We start from the raw sequence: 20,969 nt of genomic DNA on the forward strand, positions 1-20,969 counted from the left end.
ATGCCCTAGGCTTTTCTTTCATTGATTTACCTCTTACTTTTATTCCTTCCTACTCTTACTTTTAGTAAATTAATTACCCTTTTAATAATAATTTGGTTACTTGATAATTTACATTGCTTTTAATTAATTAGGAATAAATTGACTTGTTTCCATGTGGTTCGGCCCTTCTTCCCTATCTACATAGTTAGTGGATTTAGGTTTTATTTTTGATTTGGTGAATACGACTTGAGCTTGTAAACAAGTACGCCACAAAGACTTCCAAATCTTATTCCCTTCCAAGTAAGTAGTAGAACCAGTCACCCTCCCCCCTTCTCTTTTACAGCAACATGATATGCATTTATTATAGAATCATACCCCTTTTCAACAATTTCCATGACCAGGTATCCCCTTTTGGAAATTATGCAACAAAATATTATGTATCTGATGAGCTTTCCAAGAGAAAATATCACTTATTATCAAAACAGAGTTTTTTTTTTTCTATCTACCATCTGTTCACACACTTTGAATACATTTTCCACATCATGCATTCTAGGCCTAAGAAGCCCCTCAAGTAGGAAACACCATATAACTAAAAATAAGAGCTAGGCCCTATTCAATGTGTTCACTTAACCTTACAAAAATATTTTTTGGTAAATATAATTTCAATTCAGTAAAAATAATTTCAATTACTTCAAAGAAGAAATACAATAGACAATCAGTAAAATATTTTAATTCAGCAAAAATTAGTTCAAAGTTCAGCAAAAGTAAGGTAAAGTAAACAGGGCTTTAATGTTGGTATCATAGGTGAAAGCTGTATATTCACCACAAAAATACTATGATTTTTAAATTATGAAATAATTATATACTCAAACTTTATATACTTTTTAATCATCGTACATGATACCAAACATAAATAAAAAAAATAATGAAATGAGTGTCTTATTATTCTCTTTTTTTTTTACGGTAGTGTCTTATTATTCTCAAAGACTCCTTTTTTTTTATCCCTTCTTAAAGACTCCTTTATTTGATGAAATTCTTCCCATTTTATTGCATTTTTCAATACACATATTTGGTAAGTAATTAATATATTTACTATTTAGTTTTATATAAGTAAAACAATTAAGATAACTAGATAAGTTTCTTCAATGAGAGTTTTCACTTTGCCTCAATCTTTTCTAGTTGATGGGCAGGTGGTCTTTTTGATGCCTTGATTAGTTGAGTTTCTTTGATATTGGCTAATTCTCTGGTTAAGTTGTCTTCTAAGGATCTCTTCAATCCCTATATATGTTCAACAGTAAAAGAGAATTGGTTAAGACATAATCCTCATTTGTCAACGCAAGGTTCTCGCAAGTATGCCTTTGCAATATATTCTTATCAAGAACTTTTTTATTTAGGGGATAAGAAGATTAAGAACTTCCAGATCCCTTTAATAATTAAAACTTCCACTGTGTTGTATGTACAAAGTCTTTCACCTTTTATGATATTTAATACAACACTCCAGTGCTTATTGCTAGCATTTGTTTCAAAGAGTAAATCATTCTCACTAATAGGAAGTGTTAGTACATGAAGATTTTTACATATAGATTTTAAATCTTGGACAATTTTAAAAACACTTTTCTTCTAGTTCCAAGTTATGTCTTTCTTCTTTTAAAAACACTTCTTTTTTTTTCTTTCTAAAAAGTTATGTCTTTCTTGAGTTTTTGTTGTAATGTTTTTCTTAACAATAAAGCAACATTTTCTATAAAATCAAAAGCATAGGTTAAACATCGTAGAAACCTTTCATAGTTGGTTTTTTTTTTTTTTTTATCTTTTCAGGAACATGTTTTTGCAAAATCATTTTTCCTGCCTTAATTTATAATCCTAGATATTCAATTTTTTTGTTTATCATAGACACATTTATCTTTTCCTAGAATTATTCTATGTTCAACACATTTTTGAGTTAATATAAGATCACTCTTGTATATGTTGCATTAAGTCTTTTGAGAAGATTAAATTATTATCTATATAAACCAAACAACAAGAATAGACTAAGTAATATGAAGATATTATTAATCCTTATTAAAAATATTCACAATGTCCTTGGGGCACTGAATGCATACAAATAATGGAATGGTTTTCCTCTTCCATTTTAATCTGCTAGTAACCACTCTTATAATCCATTTTAGAAATTAAAAAACCAAGTAGCTCCTACTATTCGATTGAATAGCACAATATTGTTAGGAATATATATAATAACCATCAAACCCAATATTATCATTTAATTAGTTGCTTATAATTAATAATCATTCTAGAATTATCTCTTTTTTCTTCTGTATGATTTCTTACCATAAATGTTAGACTATTATGAGGACTTTTGATGTTCCTAATTAACTTCTTTTTCAATAATTCTTTAATTTGTTCACTAAATTCTAAATATCTTGATAGGTATAAATCATCTATCTTAATCTAATCATATTATTGGGATTTGTTAAAGTTATCTTAGCAAATGCATTATCCTTATTCCTATGTCATTAGGGGTGTCCGTTCGATTTTCGGTATGGATTAAGGCCAAATCCAATCCGTTCCCGAATATAATTCGGCTTTTCATTTTTCAATCCAATCCGAATTACTTTTTCAATCCAATCCGAATTAAAATTCGGTTATTTTGATCCGATCCGAAAATCCGAATTAAAATACGCTAATTTATCTTCTTTAATAAATACACTAATACGATGATATAAATTAGAAATGCAATTATAAAAATAATATTTTATCCAATACAACTCATAAAAATAATCTGATTAACATAAATTGTTCAACTTCAAGTCAAAATAAATTGTTCAAAGTACAACTAAAAGGAAACATCATTTCCATTACAATAATTACTAAGCTACATGCACTAAATATCAATAACATTAGCATATAAGCAGCAACTTTCAGCTATATAATAAGGCTTAAGGCAGTATCAACTTTCGGCAGATTTAGAGCAGTAATTGGGTTAAATGTTTAAAGCCTAATTGTAAAACCCAATTATAAAACACAGTAGTCCATAAAATATTTGCTTAATTGTAAATTTCGGTGCTCGGTTTAGTTTAGATCCGATTAGGGTCAATCCGATCTAATCTGAAAATCCGAATTTTCAAAAAATCTCAATCCGATCCGATCCAATTTAAAGTTAGGATCTGATCCAAATTGATAATTCGGTTTGGATTGGATTGGATTTTGGTTTTAATCCGAATTATGGACACCCATATATGTCATGATAATTTGTTAAAGAGAAGCTATTGCGTGCAAATGACCGCACACAATTTCAGTGCGGATGGCTTGGCTGATATATTTTACTTGTTGGCTTATATGTTTCATGAATTAGCTGATATGTTTCATTTGTTGGCTAATATGATTTTTAGGTTGGCTATTGTATTCTTTTTTTTTTGGCTGATGTATTTTTTAAAATTTTTGATAAGTTCTTTTTTTTTAGCTGATATCAAGCATCATTTGGCTTTTATGTTTCTTTACTTGGATGATATGTGCATTTTAATTGTTAGCTTCTATGTTTAATTTTGTTGGCTGATATGTTTATTTTGTTGGCTTACCTGTTGGTTTTGTTGGCTGATACGCTTCATTTGTTGGCTGATATACTCCTCTTGTTGGCTTATATGTATATTTTGTTGACTGATATACTCCTCTTGTTGGCTTATATGTATCTTTTGTTGGCTAATACGTTTTTACTAATGTCTTATATGTCCCTAATGTTGAATGATATAAGACATTAACTGGCTGATATGTTCATTCTAATGGCTAATATAGATCTTTTATTGACTAATATTAACAACATACCCACAATCGTCTCTCTCTCTCTCTCTCTCTCTCCCCTCTTCCTCTCTTTCTTTCTCTCTGTTTCAAATGAGAATGGGTTTAATTTCTCATTAACAACAAACAAAGAGAACCATGCAACAAAATAAACAAATAAAGTCACTGTCCATATCATATCATCATCATCATCATACCATCATCATCAACACCCAAAACCACTTCATCTCGCCATTTGCGAATTCTAACCCAGAAATTGTAGATCCTGTATGTTCGAAGCTCCACCACCAAACACCACAACCCCTCCCCTACTGTTGCCCGTAGGCCTCCACCCCTCCCTTGCTACGAGCCACCACCACCCCTCACCAAAAATTGCAGCCCTAGCGAGCTCCATCGACCAGTCGCTGCTTCTAGGGTTTAAATCGTCAATCGTCATCGTCGTCATCCACCATTGCCATCATCATCATTGTGGTCTTTATTGCCATTGTCTTCTTTGGACGCACAAACACTTGGGTGCGGGTGGACGCACCCAATAGTTTGTGTTTGTTAAATATAACTCTGCTAACACTCAAAAATTTTAAGTGCTACCTCTTGTTGTGTAGGAGTAACCCTATCACTATGCTAGATGAGTATAAACTTTTGTTATTTGCTGAATAGGAATAGAGCTAGGTGTGTATAAGCTTTTGTTATTTTCTAAATAGGAACATAATGACCATTAATGGGAGGATAATTTGATATTATGAGTGCATGGAGAGTATTATCTTTGAAAATCTTTTCTTATTACTGTATCATGACTAGGATGATTAATTGCCAATAAAATATGAATAATATTTTGAACTCTTTCAATTTCAATTGGTAATTCTTCTATTATTTCTGTATGCATCCTAAAACTATTATTTAGTAATTCTAATTTGCAATATGATTTTTAACTTAAAGATCCTTTTCCAAAACATGTAGAATAACCACTAGCAATACGTACACATAATTTATATTTATTGTAACATTTGATGCATATACCAATTGGTATGTAGATATTTTAGCATTAGTGCTACTTATTTCATTAAAAGTTGGGTTAAACCAATGTCAACTAAATCTATGAGGTCACACGTTACAATGTTAGGTCAAACAAGAAAATCAGGTCCAAAAAGTTAATGATCGGCCATATGAGATAATAAGATTGCATTATTAAGGACTTTGGGAAAAATAACATGACGTTCACCATCTTTCAAAAAGAAAAACTACTACAACCAGTTAGAAGTTCTCCATAGAAGAGAATATTAATCTCTCCCGTCCAACTAATATTGGTGGAGGTTCGATCTACATTTGTAGACAATTCATAGAGGATCATGGGGCTCCAATCTTCGCAAGAAGCTAGAAGAAAGCTTGGAAATTCACACGTCAAAGGTTAATTCTAAACTATCATGTGTACTTTCATATAATAGGAGATATATATAATTATACATATGCAATAGCTAGAGTTTCTTGAAAAATTTAATCCATACACCTAGAATATTCTAGAAAATACATGGGTATAATGTAGATCAAAAAATTTTCATAATAATTTACAATTTTTAAATCCCGAGGCTAGATTGATTATGCTATGATTAAACCCAAATTGGATCAATAAAAGCAATTCAAAATCCGAATCGAACATATTTAGACCAGCATTATATAATCTATAATACTATTAAAACTCATGGGACAACATGCTAACGACATGTGTCATCCATATGCCACATATGCACTACATGTCATCCTACGTATCATCCCTTTTCTCTCACCATATTGATGAATTGTTTTAATGTATAGTTTCTTTAACAAAAACTCTTTATTGGTTTAACTATAATGCTATACTAGATTAGGTCCCGTGCCATGCACAGTAATTTTAAATAATTATTATAGAATGAAAATAACATTTAATTAAAAAAAACATACATTTACTAACAAAAACAAAAAAAAAAAAATACTATAATGAATTTGTCTAAAATAGTAGATGAATTTATTAAGAAATATCCCATTAGCCAGATACGTATTTTAATGTACACATTTGACAATACCCGGTCTATAATATTTGTATATTTAACCAACATATTAGTATCATTTTTTTTTGTTTGCTTATTAACCAAATGAATTTCTTTAAGCTATGTACTATGTATTCAACCCGTAAATGTTTTTCTATTTTAATTTTTTTTGAAAGTAAATTGGTGTTGTAAAAAAATAGTACATTACACTCAATATGTTACATGTTAAGAATCCGTTATTTTCCCCTAAAACTTATACTCTGTAGTTGTTAATATTTTTGTGGAAGGATTTATCAAATATTTTATTTTAAGTAATTTTTAATATTCTAATCACTTTCTTAAAGCTTCTAAATATACAACATTATTTTATAAAGATATTAAATAAAAAATAAATGCAATTATTAAAGTACATGACACTATGATTGGCAAAATTATGTTGAAGCTAAGTTTGAATTTTTTTTTTCCCCTTTTACATAAGTTTATATAGTTGTCAAGAATACATGAAATCTTTTATTTATGTATAAGTTTATAATAATTTATTTTTATTTAAGATTTGTTTTTTAAATGGATTTTTTTTATAAAAAAAATAATAAAAAAAAAACTAAGGGACACACCAGATTATGACATGTGTCATTGCAGGTGTGTCTTTTAGTATATAGTTATTGATTGATTAATTGATTGATTGATAATAATAAGCGTTTAATTTAATTGAAAAACTTTTCATATTAACCTCTTAATATATTTTCATTTAGTAATGAATATTGTTCAACATCAACTCTTCTAAATTAATTTGATCAAACTTAAGAAATTATGATGATTCGGGGCATCGCCCGGGTCAATAACTAGTTAACTATGAAAAACTAATTGTTTAATGTCTTTTTGAAATCATAATAAACAGGGTGTCTCTTAATCTATGCTTCTATATTAAAAAGCGTTCCTAAAAACGTTTATGTGCCACGTCACTACTCAATATCCTATGGCATCGCGCCATGTCACCACTCAATAATCCATGACAATGTTTAATTATAAAAAAATATAAAGAGGTTTGAACTCCTAACCTCATGGAAGGAACACCACATGTCTTACCATCGTAACTACCAGTAATTTATGTTCTATTATTCTACATAAAAGTATTTAAATGCATAATACAAAATTGCATCCAAACTCAAAAATTAAGTGACACATATTATTCTTTATATTCTCTTCAATATTCAACATTACATTCCAAATTAGTAATACTTCAAACACTTTATTAAAAAAAAAAATTACTCAAAGTAACAATTTGGGGCAACGCCCGGGTGACACACTAGTTTAAATCTTTAAAAACTCTTTCGAACATATTAAAGATAAAATTGAATTATTCCAGAGTTTTTCATAAATTGATTTTGGACCGAACCGAACTAGAGACCAAACCGATTAAACCCTCTACATGCTAGAAGCCAAAATTTAAACAAGCAAATTATGATGAAAACATATAATTATGGGAACCATAAATTTAGTTTTCTCCTCTTTCTCTAGTTGGATCGGCCCACTTCTGACAAAATAAGAAGATAGGAGAAGTAGTATAATATTTTTTACCTTCAAAATATTTAGAAAGTGGGGCATTAAAATTAAAACATAAATAAGAAAAAAGAAAAATAAAATTAAAAACGCGGCTGCTTTACACCAAAACAACCGTAGTTCATCTCTGCTAATCAAATTCCAGCTCCCACAGATCGTCAATTTTACGATCCACAACTAAAAAGGGGTTTTTAATACTCCTCAATTTTCGATCAATTGCAATTTAATTACCCTAAAAAAACCCAGAAAAATTTATTCTTTTTCTTCCCAATTTAATTCATTTTTTAATTGTGTTTTTTTTTTTTTTTTTTTTTTTTTTTTTCTTTCAATTAGGTGTTTTTTCTGGGTTTCAGCTATTGATCTTGATCTAATAAGGTGAAATAACTAATGGGGTTTTCTAGATTTCGATATTCTTCAATGGGTCGAATAGAATTTGTGATTTTATTTTCTGGGATATTGTGAAATAGCTTGGTGAGTAATTTTTGTCAATCGAAACGTTTCGCGTTTCTGAGATGATTTCTTTGGGAAGGAAGGGATTAGAGCAGAGATTTAGCAGTAATAATAATAAGAGAGAGATGGAGGTTGAAACTGAGCTTGAAGAAGGAGAAGCTTGCTCTTACCTAGAGGATGATGATGATACAACCATTGACCCTGATGTTGCCCTTTCTTACTTAGTAAGCTTTAATTGTTATTGGGTTTTATTTTGATTTTATGGATTAATTTTGTGCAAATTTTGTAATTCAATTATATGGTGTTCTTCTAATTTAAGCTGTTTTTAGATCAGGACTCTTCAGTAAGCATTGAAATTTTGCTTAATAGAATCTGTTTGTTTTTATAATTGTATAATTCTTTAGGCATTGTTATTGTATTAGTTAGCTATCATTGATACTTAGATATTCGAGGTCGAGGTGGGAGTGTTTTTGATGGGGTTTTGTTGGTGGGTGAATGGTGTTGAATTTGGTATGTCATGTGGGCAATGAAGTCGGAATTGAGAATTAAGATGCTAGTTTCGATCAAATATTAGTAAATGTGAGCTTCGTGAATGTAAAATTTGAAACCAACTTTGTGTAATGAGGATTATTGGTTTTGAAGATATATGATATAAAGTTTGGGATTTTACCACATTGCTTGAATGTTGAGGATTTTTCTTGTTTGATAATTGGGATACTATCCTAAGTTCATGAAATAATAAAACTTGGAACTTCTCAAAGATTATAGCTGATTAATAATTGGTGTGGACCACAGAAGAAACTTTGATCTTCTTTGATTGTCTGATGTTTTATAATGAAGTGCCAGTAGCACATATATGTCTTGGAGGTTGGAATGAACTATACAACAGTTGTTCTAGGTTATCTTACTAAATTTGAGATTTTATGGACTATGGTGGCTGATTAAAATGATCCAAACTTGCCGAAAATTTGTGAAATGTCATCGAATGATAATCCTTGAATAAATACTTGGCCTTTTTCATGCTGGGGGAGGCAGGGAAGAGAGGGGGGGGGGGGGGGTTGAGGTTCCCTCAACTTGTTGATGATTTCATGCTAAGTTTCATCACAGAAGTTACTCTATAATCCAAAAAACCTAGATCTGCTTGCCTGCACATTTTATGACCAGCTACTCTTGAGCAGCAAAAGAAAGTGCTAGCTCTACTCATTAACTATATGGAGTCATTAATTTGTTATTAACTACCTTGCAATATCTGACAGCTTATTTTGATCAAAGTGTCCGTTGATGATACTTTCATATTAATAAAGTTAAAATATCTTGTATAGTGTGCTCTTGCTTTGTCAAACATAGTCTTGTATCTTGGAGGAACTGCCTCAGTTTAACCGTAGGAATATATGAGAATGCCACCCCGATTTGGAAGGATAATATTAGCATATAAGGCTATATCTTGAATGAATAGTAGACTGTCATAGAAAAGGACTATGAGAAGAGATAACAAGAATTATTTGGTATATCAAGATTTTACCCTTATATGCTAATACCATATATGCCAATCAATGTAATTTTCCAATTAAATAGCTGGGAAGTGCTCGTTATTTCTTAACTTTCCTGATATCTTAATTGAGGAGGAATTTACTTATTAACTAACCAGCGTCCAACATATAAGATTCTTATTACAAGTCATAGAAGAATGTACTATTTTGCTTTTTTAAGTATTTGATTACTATTGACTAAGTAAACTATAGGTGATCTTAGATAACTTGTTTGTTGATGCTCTATACATACTGGTTACCTAGGTCTATTGATTACTGTAGAAGTCAATCTTGTTGAACCTCAAAACAAGTTGTGATTAAAGAAAGAGGGTCCAGGAACTACTAACTTGCTGAAAGCATACTGTCTATTAAGCAAGTATATTGCAGAACAATATGGCATAGTTTAGCATGGTTGACAAGATTAGTATTCCTAGAATTATCTAGTTGCTGGATAAAGAGTGTGAGAGTCACCATATGTGGTTCTGATAGAGTAGAACAGATGACTAGACTTGCTTTTAATTCTTTTTTATATCCGGCTAAGATGGCACTTAAGATCAGGAATTAATTTTTTTTCTTATAGATGCAGAGACTTTTCTTTGTTAATTCTTTGTTAAACTTTCTAGTGACATCGGTCAGTTTCTCTATCATGTGGTTAAAAGTAAGTATTTGAGAAAAGTTAATAGTAGTACTATGTTTTTCACCTTTCATGATGGTATGGCATATAATGATGGACCAAGTTTATCTCTATTTTGAATTTAATCCCTCATCTCAGCCACATGTTAAAGTCAATTGCATAAGTGATGGTGAATTTTTCCTTATTTAAGTGCATGGTAAATTTTTGTTATCTCTATTTTTGTTATGGCCCATGATACCAATTCACGACAAATATAAGCTTTTGACTTAGGATATAGAATGATTGATGGCTAGCCACTACTTCAGATCTCTATTTCAAAATCCAAAAACTCCATCCTGATTGATTTTCCACCTCCTGAGTTCGGTGACTAACAAGATTGCAAGTCACAAGTTTAATAGGGGACAAATGATCTAGGATGAATTGGTACCCATTGTTTCTTTTCCTTCGTACTCCATTTTTTCATTTTTTTTTTCACGATTTATATATGTTTTTTCAAAATAGAAATCTGATAATGCACATGCCGACACAGAGATGAAGATAAATCTTTAGGGATTTGAAATTTTTTTGTCCTAACTTTGTCAATAACTATATCTGTAATGAAATATGGGTGTATGATGTTATCAAGGTGAAATGTTTTGGCAGTAGAGTAATGACCAAACTGTTGGCTTCTTTTTTCTGATACAAGCCATTTATGTACCCATTCTTGTTATCAATTTCGACTCGGTTTGTCACTTTGTTTTGGTGCTGTGCACTATATTATTGGTGACAATATTTTAATTGTCTTTTCAAGGATGATAAACTTCAAGATGTACTGGGGCACTTTAAGAAAGATTTTGAAGGGGTGGTTTCGGCCGAGAGTTTGGGTGAGTCAATTATTACTATTCATCTACTCTTTTCTATGATTTGAAAGATTTGGCACATTAATTATCCTTGCCTCGTGATATTTCAGGAGCAAAATATGGTATATATGGTTCGTTCTTGCCAACTTATCGCCGGTCACCTGTTGGATCTCAATCTAAAAGTCCACCAAGAGTTCAAAATAATATTACTCCCCAGTCTCCAAATACATTACAAACGGAGGTACTCTTACTATATTATTTTATGACGTATCTCTTGTTAAATTTATTGGTGGAAACATTATTCATTTGCATAGAAGGCTTTGTCTTTACTTTTAATTTGTTTATATGTTTTAAAAATGGCTATTTTGGATATTTCTTATTTGTCTGACTTGTCTCTAGGCTGGTCATCATAAATCTCTTGCTCCAGCCAATGTCTCGTATTCAATAAAACAAGGATCTGCTTCTACTGGTTCTGCATTACCCCAAAATGACCTGAGTAGAAAAAATGGGAGGAATAATTCTATTAAGTCATTGGATTTGTGTGCAACTAAATCTGAAGTTCGTGATCAGAAAACGCTGAAAGTTCGAATTAAAGTGGGTTCAGATAATTTGTCAGTGAAGAAAAATGCTGAAATCTATAGTGGTCTTGGCCTTGATGGTTCTCCAACTTCATCACATGATGATAGCCCAATGGAGAATGAAAGGCTGTCTTGTAGACTTTCATTAGATGGTTTCGAGTCTCCAAGTCAAATTATTCAAGTGAGTTCATGGTTTTGTTTACTTTTTCTTATGAAAATTACTTATTCTCTCTTATTCTTATTGATCTCTATTATATTTCTGGCAGATGATGACATCCTCCCTGCTATTAGGAGGTTGCTTTTTGTCTCCTCTTCCAGATGACCTGATGTGTTTGAGTGGAAGGCCAAAACAAATCCAAGACATTCTTACTGAAACTTCCTCCAAGGTCGAACTGAAAAATTTTGTCACAGGGCACCCAACTTTTCCAATCAAAGATAAGACGACAAATTCTGTTGAGAACAGCATGAAGTTGTTGGATAGAAAAGGGTTATCTTTGCAAGATAAGGGAGATGTGAAGGACAGCAATATAGGTTTTGGTTCCCAATTGAAGGAGACAGACATTGATGCTGTTTCCTGTGATGAGCTTGTTTCTAAAGCTTTGAAACTTCCCCTTCTATCTAATGCTCACAGTGAGGTGAGAGGCTCTCCAACAGCTTCTTTGAAGCAAACAGTTTTCAGTGATACATCAGAGAGGGAACCTTTAGAACCAGTTTTTGTCCATGTCAGCTTAAGTGAGAAATCAACTGGGAAGGTATCGTATGCTGCAAATAACTTAAATAGCAAAGCTGCTGAAGTCCGAAACAATATGGGGACCGATTCAGAAAAAGTTGGTGCTGACAAAATTAAAACAGTTGACAGTACTACTAATTTAAGTATTGGTGCTTCCAATTTAAAAAAAGCTTCAAAGAATGGACTGAAAGATCCTGTAAATCAAGGGACCAACAAATTTACTTCCCGTGATGATGCTATGGCTGTATCTTGTGGGAATGGACAGTTCTCGTCTGGGGATGAAAAAAGACCAAAGAAAAGTCAAGCTCGTGGATTTGCTACTGGAAAAATAGCCATGGAAATTAATGAAGATAGTTCTCCGGTGCTGAAAGACATGAAGTATACTGATGCTGAGAAAACTGCTTGTAGAACTGAAGTGCAAAAGGATTCCAAGCTAGGCATGGGTCAATATGTTGACTTCTTTGGAGAGATGAATGATGAAGAAGGTGACATAATGGACTCCCCAGATGTCCCTTCTGGAGAGATGTTGAAGACCTCTGAGGTGGTTGACAAGAACAGCTTATTTTATGAGAACAATTCTAAGGAGAGGACAATTTCCTTGGATACACGCAAGGGAACAACTCTTGGGGAGAAACTTAAAGGGCACTCTACCAATCCTCCAGTGCCAGAAAATGGCCGCCCTATATTTGAAACAGCTCCTACTAGCAATGAAGCAAATGTTGATTGGGTTGGATGTGACAAATGCCAGAAATGGCGAGTTTTCCCACCTGGCTGTAAACCTGACAACCTTCCTGATAAGTGGGACTGCAGTATGATGACCTGGCTGTAAGCTTCTTTTTGATCAAATCTTTGTTTCCTTGCTTTTCATCCAATTCACACTGCTTTCAAACATTTTTTTGGCTTGTGATGGTTGATGGGTTATCATGCAGGAAAGAGTTTCTGGTGTTAATTTTTCTTACACATTTCAAAAACTAGGGTGGCTAATGCGCGCGCCATAGCTAACCTTGTTTGGGAGCTTTTTCAGTTGTTGGTTACATTAATGAGGAAAAATATGTAAACAAATGTTTTAGGGGTAAAATTGTCCACACACTATTCTAAATAGTTTTTTTTTAAAAAAAAACAATTAACATTAATGAAGGAAAAAAAAAGGAAAAAAAAAGAAAAAGAAAGGGGGCAATTAACTTTAATGAAGGTAAAATAACAAGTTGTACATATTAATTTGGGTAAACATGTAAATGTATATTTTGAAGGGTAAAATTGGCAGCACACTATTCATAAGAGTTGTCTCATACTTTTTACAAGGTAGGGATTATGTTGAGTTCTTATACACTTTTGATTTTATCTCTAGGCCTGATATGAACCGTTGCAGCGCCAGTGAGGAGGAAACCAACAATTTCCATGTCCCTCCTCCTGGAATGACTTCAGCTGATATTATGAACTCTGGGAGAATAACCAGTAAAGTAAGAAAACCATCAAAGTCATCTTTCCAAAATTCTCCAAAAAAGCCTCCAAGCTCTGTAAAGAAGCAACTGTCAGCAAAAGAGCCATACCACTTGAACGGACTAGATCCTGAGCAACAAGCTAAGTCTGGTGACATATATCCAGATACTGGTCAACATAAAAAAATAGAGAAGCACAGAATGGATTGTTACTCTGATGGAGGTATTAAATGTCAAGTATCCTTGTCTAATTGTTCTGATCTGAGCACTCTTATTTGTTATGGAGTATTGATTTTCTTGGTGTTCCCACAGGTCATGCTAAGAACCCAAAAATAAAAAGCAAAAGGGAATCCGATCAAGATTTTTCTAGAACTCCTAAGAAAAGTAAAACACGTAGCATGCAAACTGGGGATAATGATCGGGTAGCTGCTCAAGATCAAGGTTTTGAGACTTTGGGTGTTAGCTCAGGCTATGGGCTGGGAGCTGGTATATCTGGAAAGGATCAGGCATCTGACTCAGAATTCTTTGCTTCCCAGAACTCTAAGGATGACATCGATAGCATCCGTCCATATTATTTTGGGAAATCAAAATTGCAAGTTGAGGACCTCCCAGTTGTTGGTTCCGTGCATGTCAGCAAGTCTGATAGTGGAAATAAGAAGAGAAAGAGTGATAATTTCAAGGATCCTCCAAATTCTACTCCATCTTCTGGCAAATTGACGGATGATAATGAAAAATCTAGCAGGAAGAGGCATAGGATTTCCAAGTCAGAGGGAAAAGATTCCAGTGCAAGTAAAAGAAGTGGTAAAGCAGACAAGAAGACTAAAAATGTTTCACAACACAGATTGGTTAGTAATGAATCTGTGCAAAAGGATTCATTAGGTGCAAATCCTGTTATGGCAGCTACATCAAGCTCTTCAAAAATTTCTGGATCTCTTAAAGTCAAATCAAAGTTCCAGGAAATAAAAGGTTCACCTGTTGAATCAGTTTCTTCTTCTCCCTTGAGAATTCCAAATCCAGATAATTTCATTTCTGGGTACAAAGTAACAGTAGGGAATGATGACGTCCAAGAGGCCACCAAACTGGCAACAAACAGTCCTACAAGGTGCTCTGCTGTTGATTATGATGGCAACGATGATCAATCTGGAGCTATACCGAACGATAAAATTGCAACAGGCACACTTCATGGCTCTTCAAATTTTATTGGCTTGCAAGACAAAATTACAGGAGATTCACAGCTGACTAATGGTAACAGCCGCATTGAAAACTTGAACCTAGATAATGGGTTCCCCTCAGAGACACAAGCTTCACATAGATGTGTGAATGAAACAGCAGCTAGAGGTGAACTCCGTCTTGGTGCCAATATTTCTAACTCAGGAAAATCTTGTAAGGATTCTCCTTCACTCTCCAATGATAAGAATCAAACATTGAAATCTAATTCTGGGAAGAGCAAAGTTAAGATGTCCGACTCATATGATAACTCACTGAATCATACAATAGCTCATGAAGAGAGAGAACGGGACAGGAAAGTTAAAGTTGATGAAAAATGTGGGTCAAATGCTGATAAGAAGGTTGATGTGGATAAATCTGAGGACTTGGTACCAATATCTGCAAAAGAGAAGTCCAGGCATATACTGCGTTCTGATGTTGAGAAAAAGGAGACGTTAGATAATCTGCAACCTAAGCAAGGTATTAAGGCCAGTACTTCAGCCAGTGATGCTCGTCCTGATGCTCTTCCTAGGGAGCCCAGACTGAATAAAAAAGCTGATAGTCAGAATGGAACTCATATTTTGTCAAAGCAAACAATATCTAATGGCCACAGGATCAAGAATCAGGATGCTCCAAGTCCTCTTAGAAGGGATTCTTCTAGTCAAGCTGCAAGCAGTGCTATTAAAGAAGCCACAAACCTCAAACACTTGGCTGATCGACTGAAGGTGATAATAGTCTCTGTTCTCTCCTCTGAAAAGAAATCAGAAAATGAAAGAAATGCTAAAGTGTCCTTTCTTTCTAAATTTGTGTTATTTGCTGACTGTTGCAGAGCTCAAGTCCAACAGAAAGTATAGCAATGTACTTTGAAGCAGCACTGAAGTTTCTTCATGGAGCCTCCCTTCTAGAATCTGGAAAAACTGAGAACATTAAACATGCAGATATTGCTCAATCTAAGCAAATCTATAGTAGTACCGCAAAGCTTTGCCAGTAAGTAAACAAGTCAGTGCTGGATGCACAGCACTGAAATTGCTAAGACTAATTCTTTCCAGCATTCTAATACTGGGTGGCATATTGTTTCAACTAAAAAGGCAGATACTTTGACAAATCAGTTGTACTTCATGCATCCTTTGATATCTCTCTGTGGATATCTGATGTCTGCAATTTCAGAGAACTTGAACTTGCACGTGCGCGCGCACACACGCGACACATTATAACAATTTTGCTGTAAATTATTTCCTCTAGTAATATATACATGTTGATTTATTATCACACACACACGTGCTGCTTAAATTATTAACCTAAGTGACTGCAGTGATTGTTTCCATATTTTATTTCAACAATTTACTATAACCTCTAGTAATATGTAGTCATATACATCTTGATTTATTATGTTCGCTAACTAAAGTTTCTCCTCAAATGGAATATAGGTTTTGTGCCCATGAATTTGAGAAGATGAAAGACATGGCTACTGCTGCACTGGCATACAAATGTGTGGAAGTGGCATATATGAGGGTAATTTATTCTTCACATAATTCTGCAAGCAGAGATAGGCATGAATTGCAGGCTGCTCTGCAGATGGTTCCTCCAGGTAAAGGAATATGCTTGTACTTATGACCTTGTTTTCCTTTTTCTTTTGTGCTATTCTTTTTATCCGCTTTCGATATTCTGGGACTTTCAATTAGTTATTTATTTTCATCTTCCTAACAAAATACATAGCAGACCAATTTTATATTTTTATGCTTCACTGCCACCAGCAGTATTTCTGCCAATAGGCCCTATTTTTGACATGTGTTTGGGGCTGAGGGCAGTAGGGCTGGTGGTCAAACCCCTTACATCGACCTGAATTATATTGTTGCTTCTTTCTAGTAGCTGTTTATCATTGATCATTTTCGTAAATACTGACCCCTGTCCAATTTTTGTCTTTGATCAGCTGCTGCTACTGATGTTTAGCAAAGTAGAAGCCACTAATTTTGAATTTGTATGTGTAGGAGAGTCGCCTTCTTCATCTGCCTCTGATATTGACAACTTAAACAACAATGCTAATGGGGACAAGGCTGCTCAGGCCAGAAGTGGTGGTTCACCTCAACTTGCAGCAAACCTCGTCATTGCAGCCAAGAACCGTCCAAACTTTTCTAGGCTTCTTAGTTTTGTAAGTTCCCCTGTTGCTTGTCTGAAATAATGGTGTATCTACTTATGCTACTGAAACCTGATGTTACTTGCCTTGAAACTGAGAAATAATTATTCTGTTTATGTTTATATCAGCCTGAATAATTAATATTTGGGAAAATAATTCTAAATATTCCAATTTTAATCTTTTAACTTTTGTGAATCCCAACTTTGAATGAATTCAGATTAATCCTAATCCAAGAGGGGGAGGGGAGGGGGAATGGGGGTGGGTTTCCCAAACGATTCCTCTCTAACGGATTATGAACTATTGCAGTATTTCTAGTTCCAAATCAATGACATTTAGGCTAATTTTAGTTTGCCTTATTTTTGCTTATCTGAACTTATTTCTTCTGATTTGATGTGATTTGATCTAATTGTCTAATTTGACTAAACTTTGACCTTATATTGTACGTTAATTCATAAGAAAAAATATAGTAAACGAGGTCTTATTAGATTTTTGTAAATGTATATTTTCTAAATTTGTAATTTTCATAATCACTTTCATAATGGAATTAAAAATATCAAGTGACAAAACTTTGCGCATAAAAAAATATAGTGTGATCTTAACTTTTACTTTCTGATTTCTAACTAGTCATATTTCATATTTCGTAAAATGTGGGCTTAATTTAGTTTGGAGAGTTGGGGAAAGTATGGGTGGTGGTGGAGATGAGGTGGTGGTTTACATTTTTTGAGTTGATGGGGAATAGGGGGAAAGTGAATGAGTATGAAAGTGATAGTGGGGAGGGGCCAGCTAAGGGTATGAAGGAAGAGAGAAAACACGCAAGGACTTTTTTGGACAATAAACATTGCAAATTAACCTTGGATCATGCTAATGGTTATCCCCTTGAAAGTTGAACTTATATTGCGTCAACTCAAAGTTGAAATTATATTTAACATGCCGCTCAAAGTCAGATATGCTTATATCTCTTTGTATGTTACATGAATCTTAAAGCATGTTGGACTGTTAAGTCTTGACATTGCATAGTTATTTTTCAATTGATTATTCTGTTTGGTGATTAGAGAAGCTCCTGCAACCAAACGGTCAAGTAAACCATATTCTTTAGCTGACTCTTGTCTCTTGCTAGCTAGTTATTCAGCAAACGTCTCCTAAGTCAAAGTGAGGATCCAAAACCTTGCATTCACAATTTTTCTTGTAGGTAATAATAAATGGTGATGACTTTGAGGAAGTGTCATGCTAAAAGTCCATAATTATGCAATTATACCTCTAGATGTATTTATCTCTATAAATTTCCATCACCACACCGCTCATTAGTCATACCAACAATCATTATCACTTACCAATGGGGACTTTGTATAATTTTACTAGCAAGTGGCATACTAAAAGTCCATAATTATGCAATTATACCTCTAGAAGTATATATATAAATTTTCATCACCACACCACTCACTAGTCATAACCGACAATTGTTATCACTTACCAATGGCTTAGCTGGTCCCACTAGCTTGTGAAATCATTTTTTATCACCTAAGATTTCCCTTGCCCTCAGACCACTGAAACCAAGATTAGAGGTTTGACTGAAATCAACGTCTATAATGAGCTCAATCAGTAACAAGCTATTCCATAAAATATTCGTATATACCCCTAAAGTGCTGTGGCTTAGAGAAGGTACTTTATCTTCATATAAATTGCTCTAAAGTTAAGATTGATGTTATGCCCTGATTAGGTTTATCTTTTGCAGGCTCAGGATGTAAATTCTGCAATGGAAGCTTCAAGAAAATCACGCACTGCTTTTGCAGCTGCTAATGTTAGCACAGGTCAGGCAAATTTAAAAGAGGGAGGAATCACTTCCATTAAGAGAGCTCTGGATTTCAACTTCTATGATGTTGACGGGCTACTGCGTTTGGTACGGCTTGCTAAGGAAACAATCAGCCGTTAAGCAGTTATTTTTGGCAGTTCATGTTGTCCAGAGAAAGCTTGTCTTTTGTGGAACTGTCTTGTGGAGGTAAAAGTGGATGGGTTTCATTTTTTGCTTGCATGTGGTGATATGGATCAGAAATCATTTCATGTCTTCAGCTGGTTCCTTACATGGACAAGAGACTCATTGCAAGCTGTTGACAATAGTATCAAGGCTATCGATTATCTTATGTTTCTTGTGGTAGCAGTCAATGAGAATTCTTTTTGCCGCTAATTATTATTGGAAGGGATGGCAATTACCATTCTTGGATTTCCATCCTGTTATGACAAGAGAATTCCTATCCCGTTCATGTTATTTTAATTCATGTATGATTGTGTACATAAAAGAGATTAGAACATGAGAAATGTAGCTCATATGGAGTAACAGTCACTGGAGCTTGCTGGGAACCCTGAAACCACATCTCTTGTTTCTAGACAATCCCAGAAGATTGAGGAAAAACTACAATGTGAGGTAACTACTTTTTCCAAGGCATATCATGATGGTTTTGTGAAGATTGTAATTTGATTGTTTCTGTTTCATTTATGGCAGTGCTGACATTTTCTAAATGAGAGATATAAGTGGTATGAAGCACCGAATACATGTATATAAGGTAATAAATGAAGTCTTCATTAATTATAAAGTCTTTATACTACGTATTATATATGATGTTCTGAACTAAGTCTGGTATCCCATTGCTTGTATTAGGCTATATTACTCATTTTTTTTTCTCTATCCGCAAACAGGCAGCAAAATCTTCCGTATATTTTTAGGAAGAAACACTGCAGAGTTTGCACAGCACACTCCTAAACTGGGATCACTAACGATGGGATCAGCTCTGACAGGTAAATTTAAATTGCCTACTAGATCTCCAGCTCTTTGATTAATAGATTGTCCTGTAATTCTGATTAATCTAAAATCTCAAACAACTGGATGCCTTTTGTTAATTAATATGAAGAAATAAGTTAGTTCTGAATTTGTACTGTTTATATTTTCATTGTTGACTGCATAGCATTAATTTTAGTTTAGTATTGATCTACCTTATTGATGTCACACATAAACATTATTGTACATTGAAAAGGTTGGACTTAAAGAGACTCAAACTGAATTGGTGCAACATCATATTGTCGTCGTTTCTAGATGAATTGTCATCTTTAAAACCTATCCTTTCGTGAATTTGTTAGTTTTGATTCTTTTAATTTTCCCGCTATGTTTCTTTGCTGAATCTTTTCAGACGAGTTACATTGATTATTAACATCATTGTTTGTAATATCTTCTGCTTGATTCGAATATATTCACCCACAACACTTTTACTTTTGCTTTATGCACTAGATTGATGAGATTTTTATTTTGATTTTCAGGAGTATGCTGCAGGTTTTAGTTAACTTTGATAACTGTAAATACAAGAAACATGAATACCCCTACCTATTTTAAGGTTTTTCCCCCTCTAAATTCGTTTATTTTTTTTCCGGAAACAATGTATAAGCAATTTTTTTTTTTTTTTCAACGAAAACAACAAGTAACTTATTGTCTTACTACAACCTATGTATTCTGTTTATCTCTTAGATACACCCCAAACGGCATGTATATCATTATCATTATATGATACACTAGTACAATCCTGATCTTAAAGGGCATTGCCCGGATACCTGAGTCAGGTTGTTTTGTGAAAGGTTCCGACTTGGTAAAGCCTTCTTCTTTCCTTTTAAAAAAGGGACAATATCTTTCATAGGACCAAACAATAAGCTTTGGTGCTTTTAGTGAATATATACTAGGTTAGATTCCGTGCCATGTACGGTGATCTATAGTTAGAAACTAAATTAGCCCCGTGTGATTGACGACATAAAAATTTCAAACCATTAATTGCAATGGTATTTAGATTTAAATAATTTTTGAAGATTGTAAAAATTTAACCTAATTATGCAATACAGAGTACTCTTAAATCGGGAGTAAATATATTTGGAAGTCAGATAGTTTTTTTTTATAAATCCATAATAATGCAAAAAAAAAAAAAAAAAAAATGAATAAAAAATAGCATACTTCGTAATATAATAATTGTCTTCAAAAAAAAAAAAAAAAAAAAAAAAAACTCCGTAAATATTTTTAATAATTTAAGGTAAAAAATAAGAAGGTTTA

The 20,969-nt window shown here is 33.3% G+C and overlaps 1 protein-coding gene across 2 annotated transcripts; it reads left to right on the forward strand.

Moving 5' to 3' along the window:
- Positions 1–7,420: 7,420 nt before the first annotated feature.
- On the forward strand, positions 7,421–20,479 carry LOC145624052 (cysteine-tryptophan domain-containing zinc finger protein 3-like). Of its 2 annotated transcripts, none has more exons than XM_081676987.1 (14): positions 7,421–8,023; positions 10,753–10,825; positions 10,912–11,042; positions 11,201–11,560; positions 11,646–12,934; positions 13,458–13,771; positions 13,861–15,479; positions 15,584–15,741; positions 16,182–16,342; positions 16,743–16,903; positions 18,621–19,307; positions 19,386–19,446; positions 19,580–19,678; positions 20,195–20,479. In XM_081676987.1, exons 1-11 carry the CDS (start codon positions 7,862–7,864, stop codon positions 18,816–18,818), a joined length of 4,626 nt encoding a protein of 1,541 aa, XP_081533113.1. In that variant the 5' UTR covers positions 7,421–7,861; the 3' UTR covers positions 18,819–19,307; positions 19,386–19,446; positions 19,580–19,678; positions 20,195–20,479. The 2 variants fall into 2 exon arrangements, with proteins under 2 accessions (XP_081533113.1, XP_081533114.1); XM_081676988.1 differs by having other exon boundaries at positions 18,621–19,302.
- Positions 20,480–20,969: the final 490 nt, after the last annotated feature.

The sequence above is a fragment of the Chenopodium album genome, chromosome 3 (assembly GCF_948465745.1).
Source record: "Chenopodium album chromosome 3, dcCheAlbu1.1, whole genome shotgun sequence".
Classification (NCBI taxonomy): Eukaryota; Viridiplantae; Streptophyta; class Magnoliopsida; order Caryophyllales; family Amaranthaceae; genus Chenopodium; species Chenopodium album.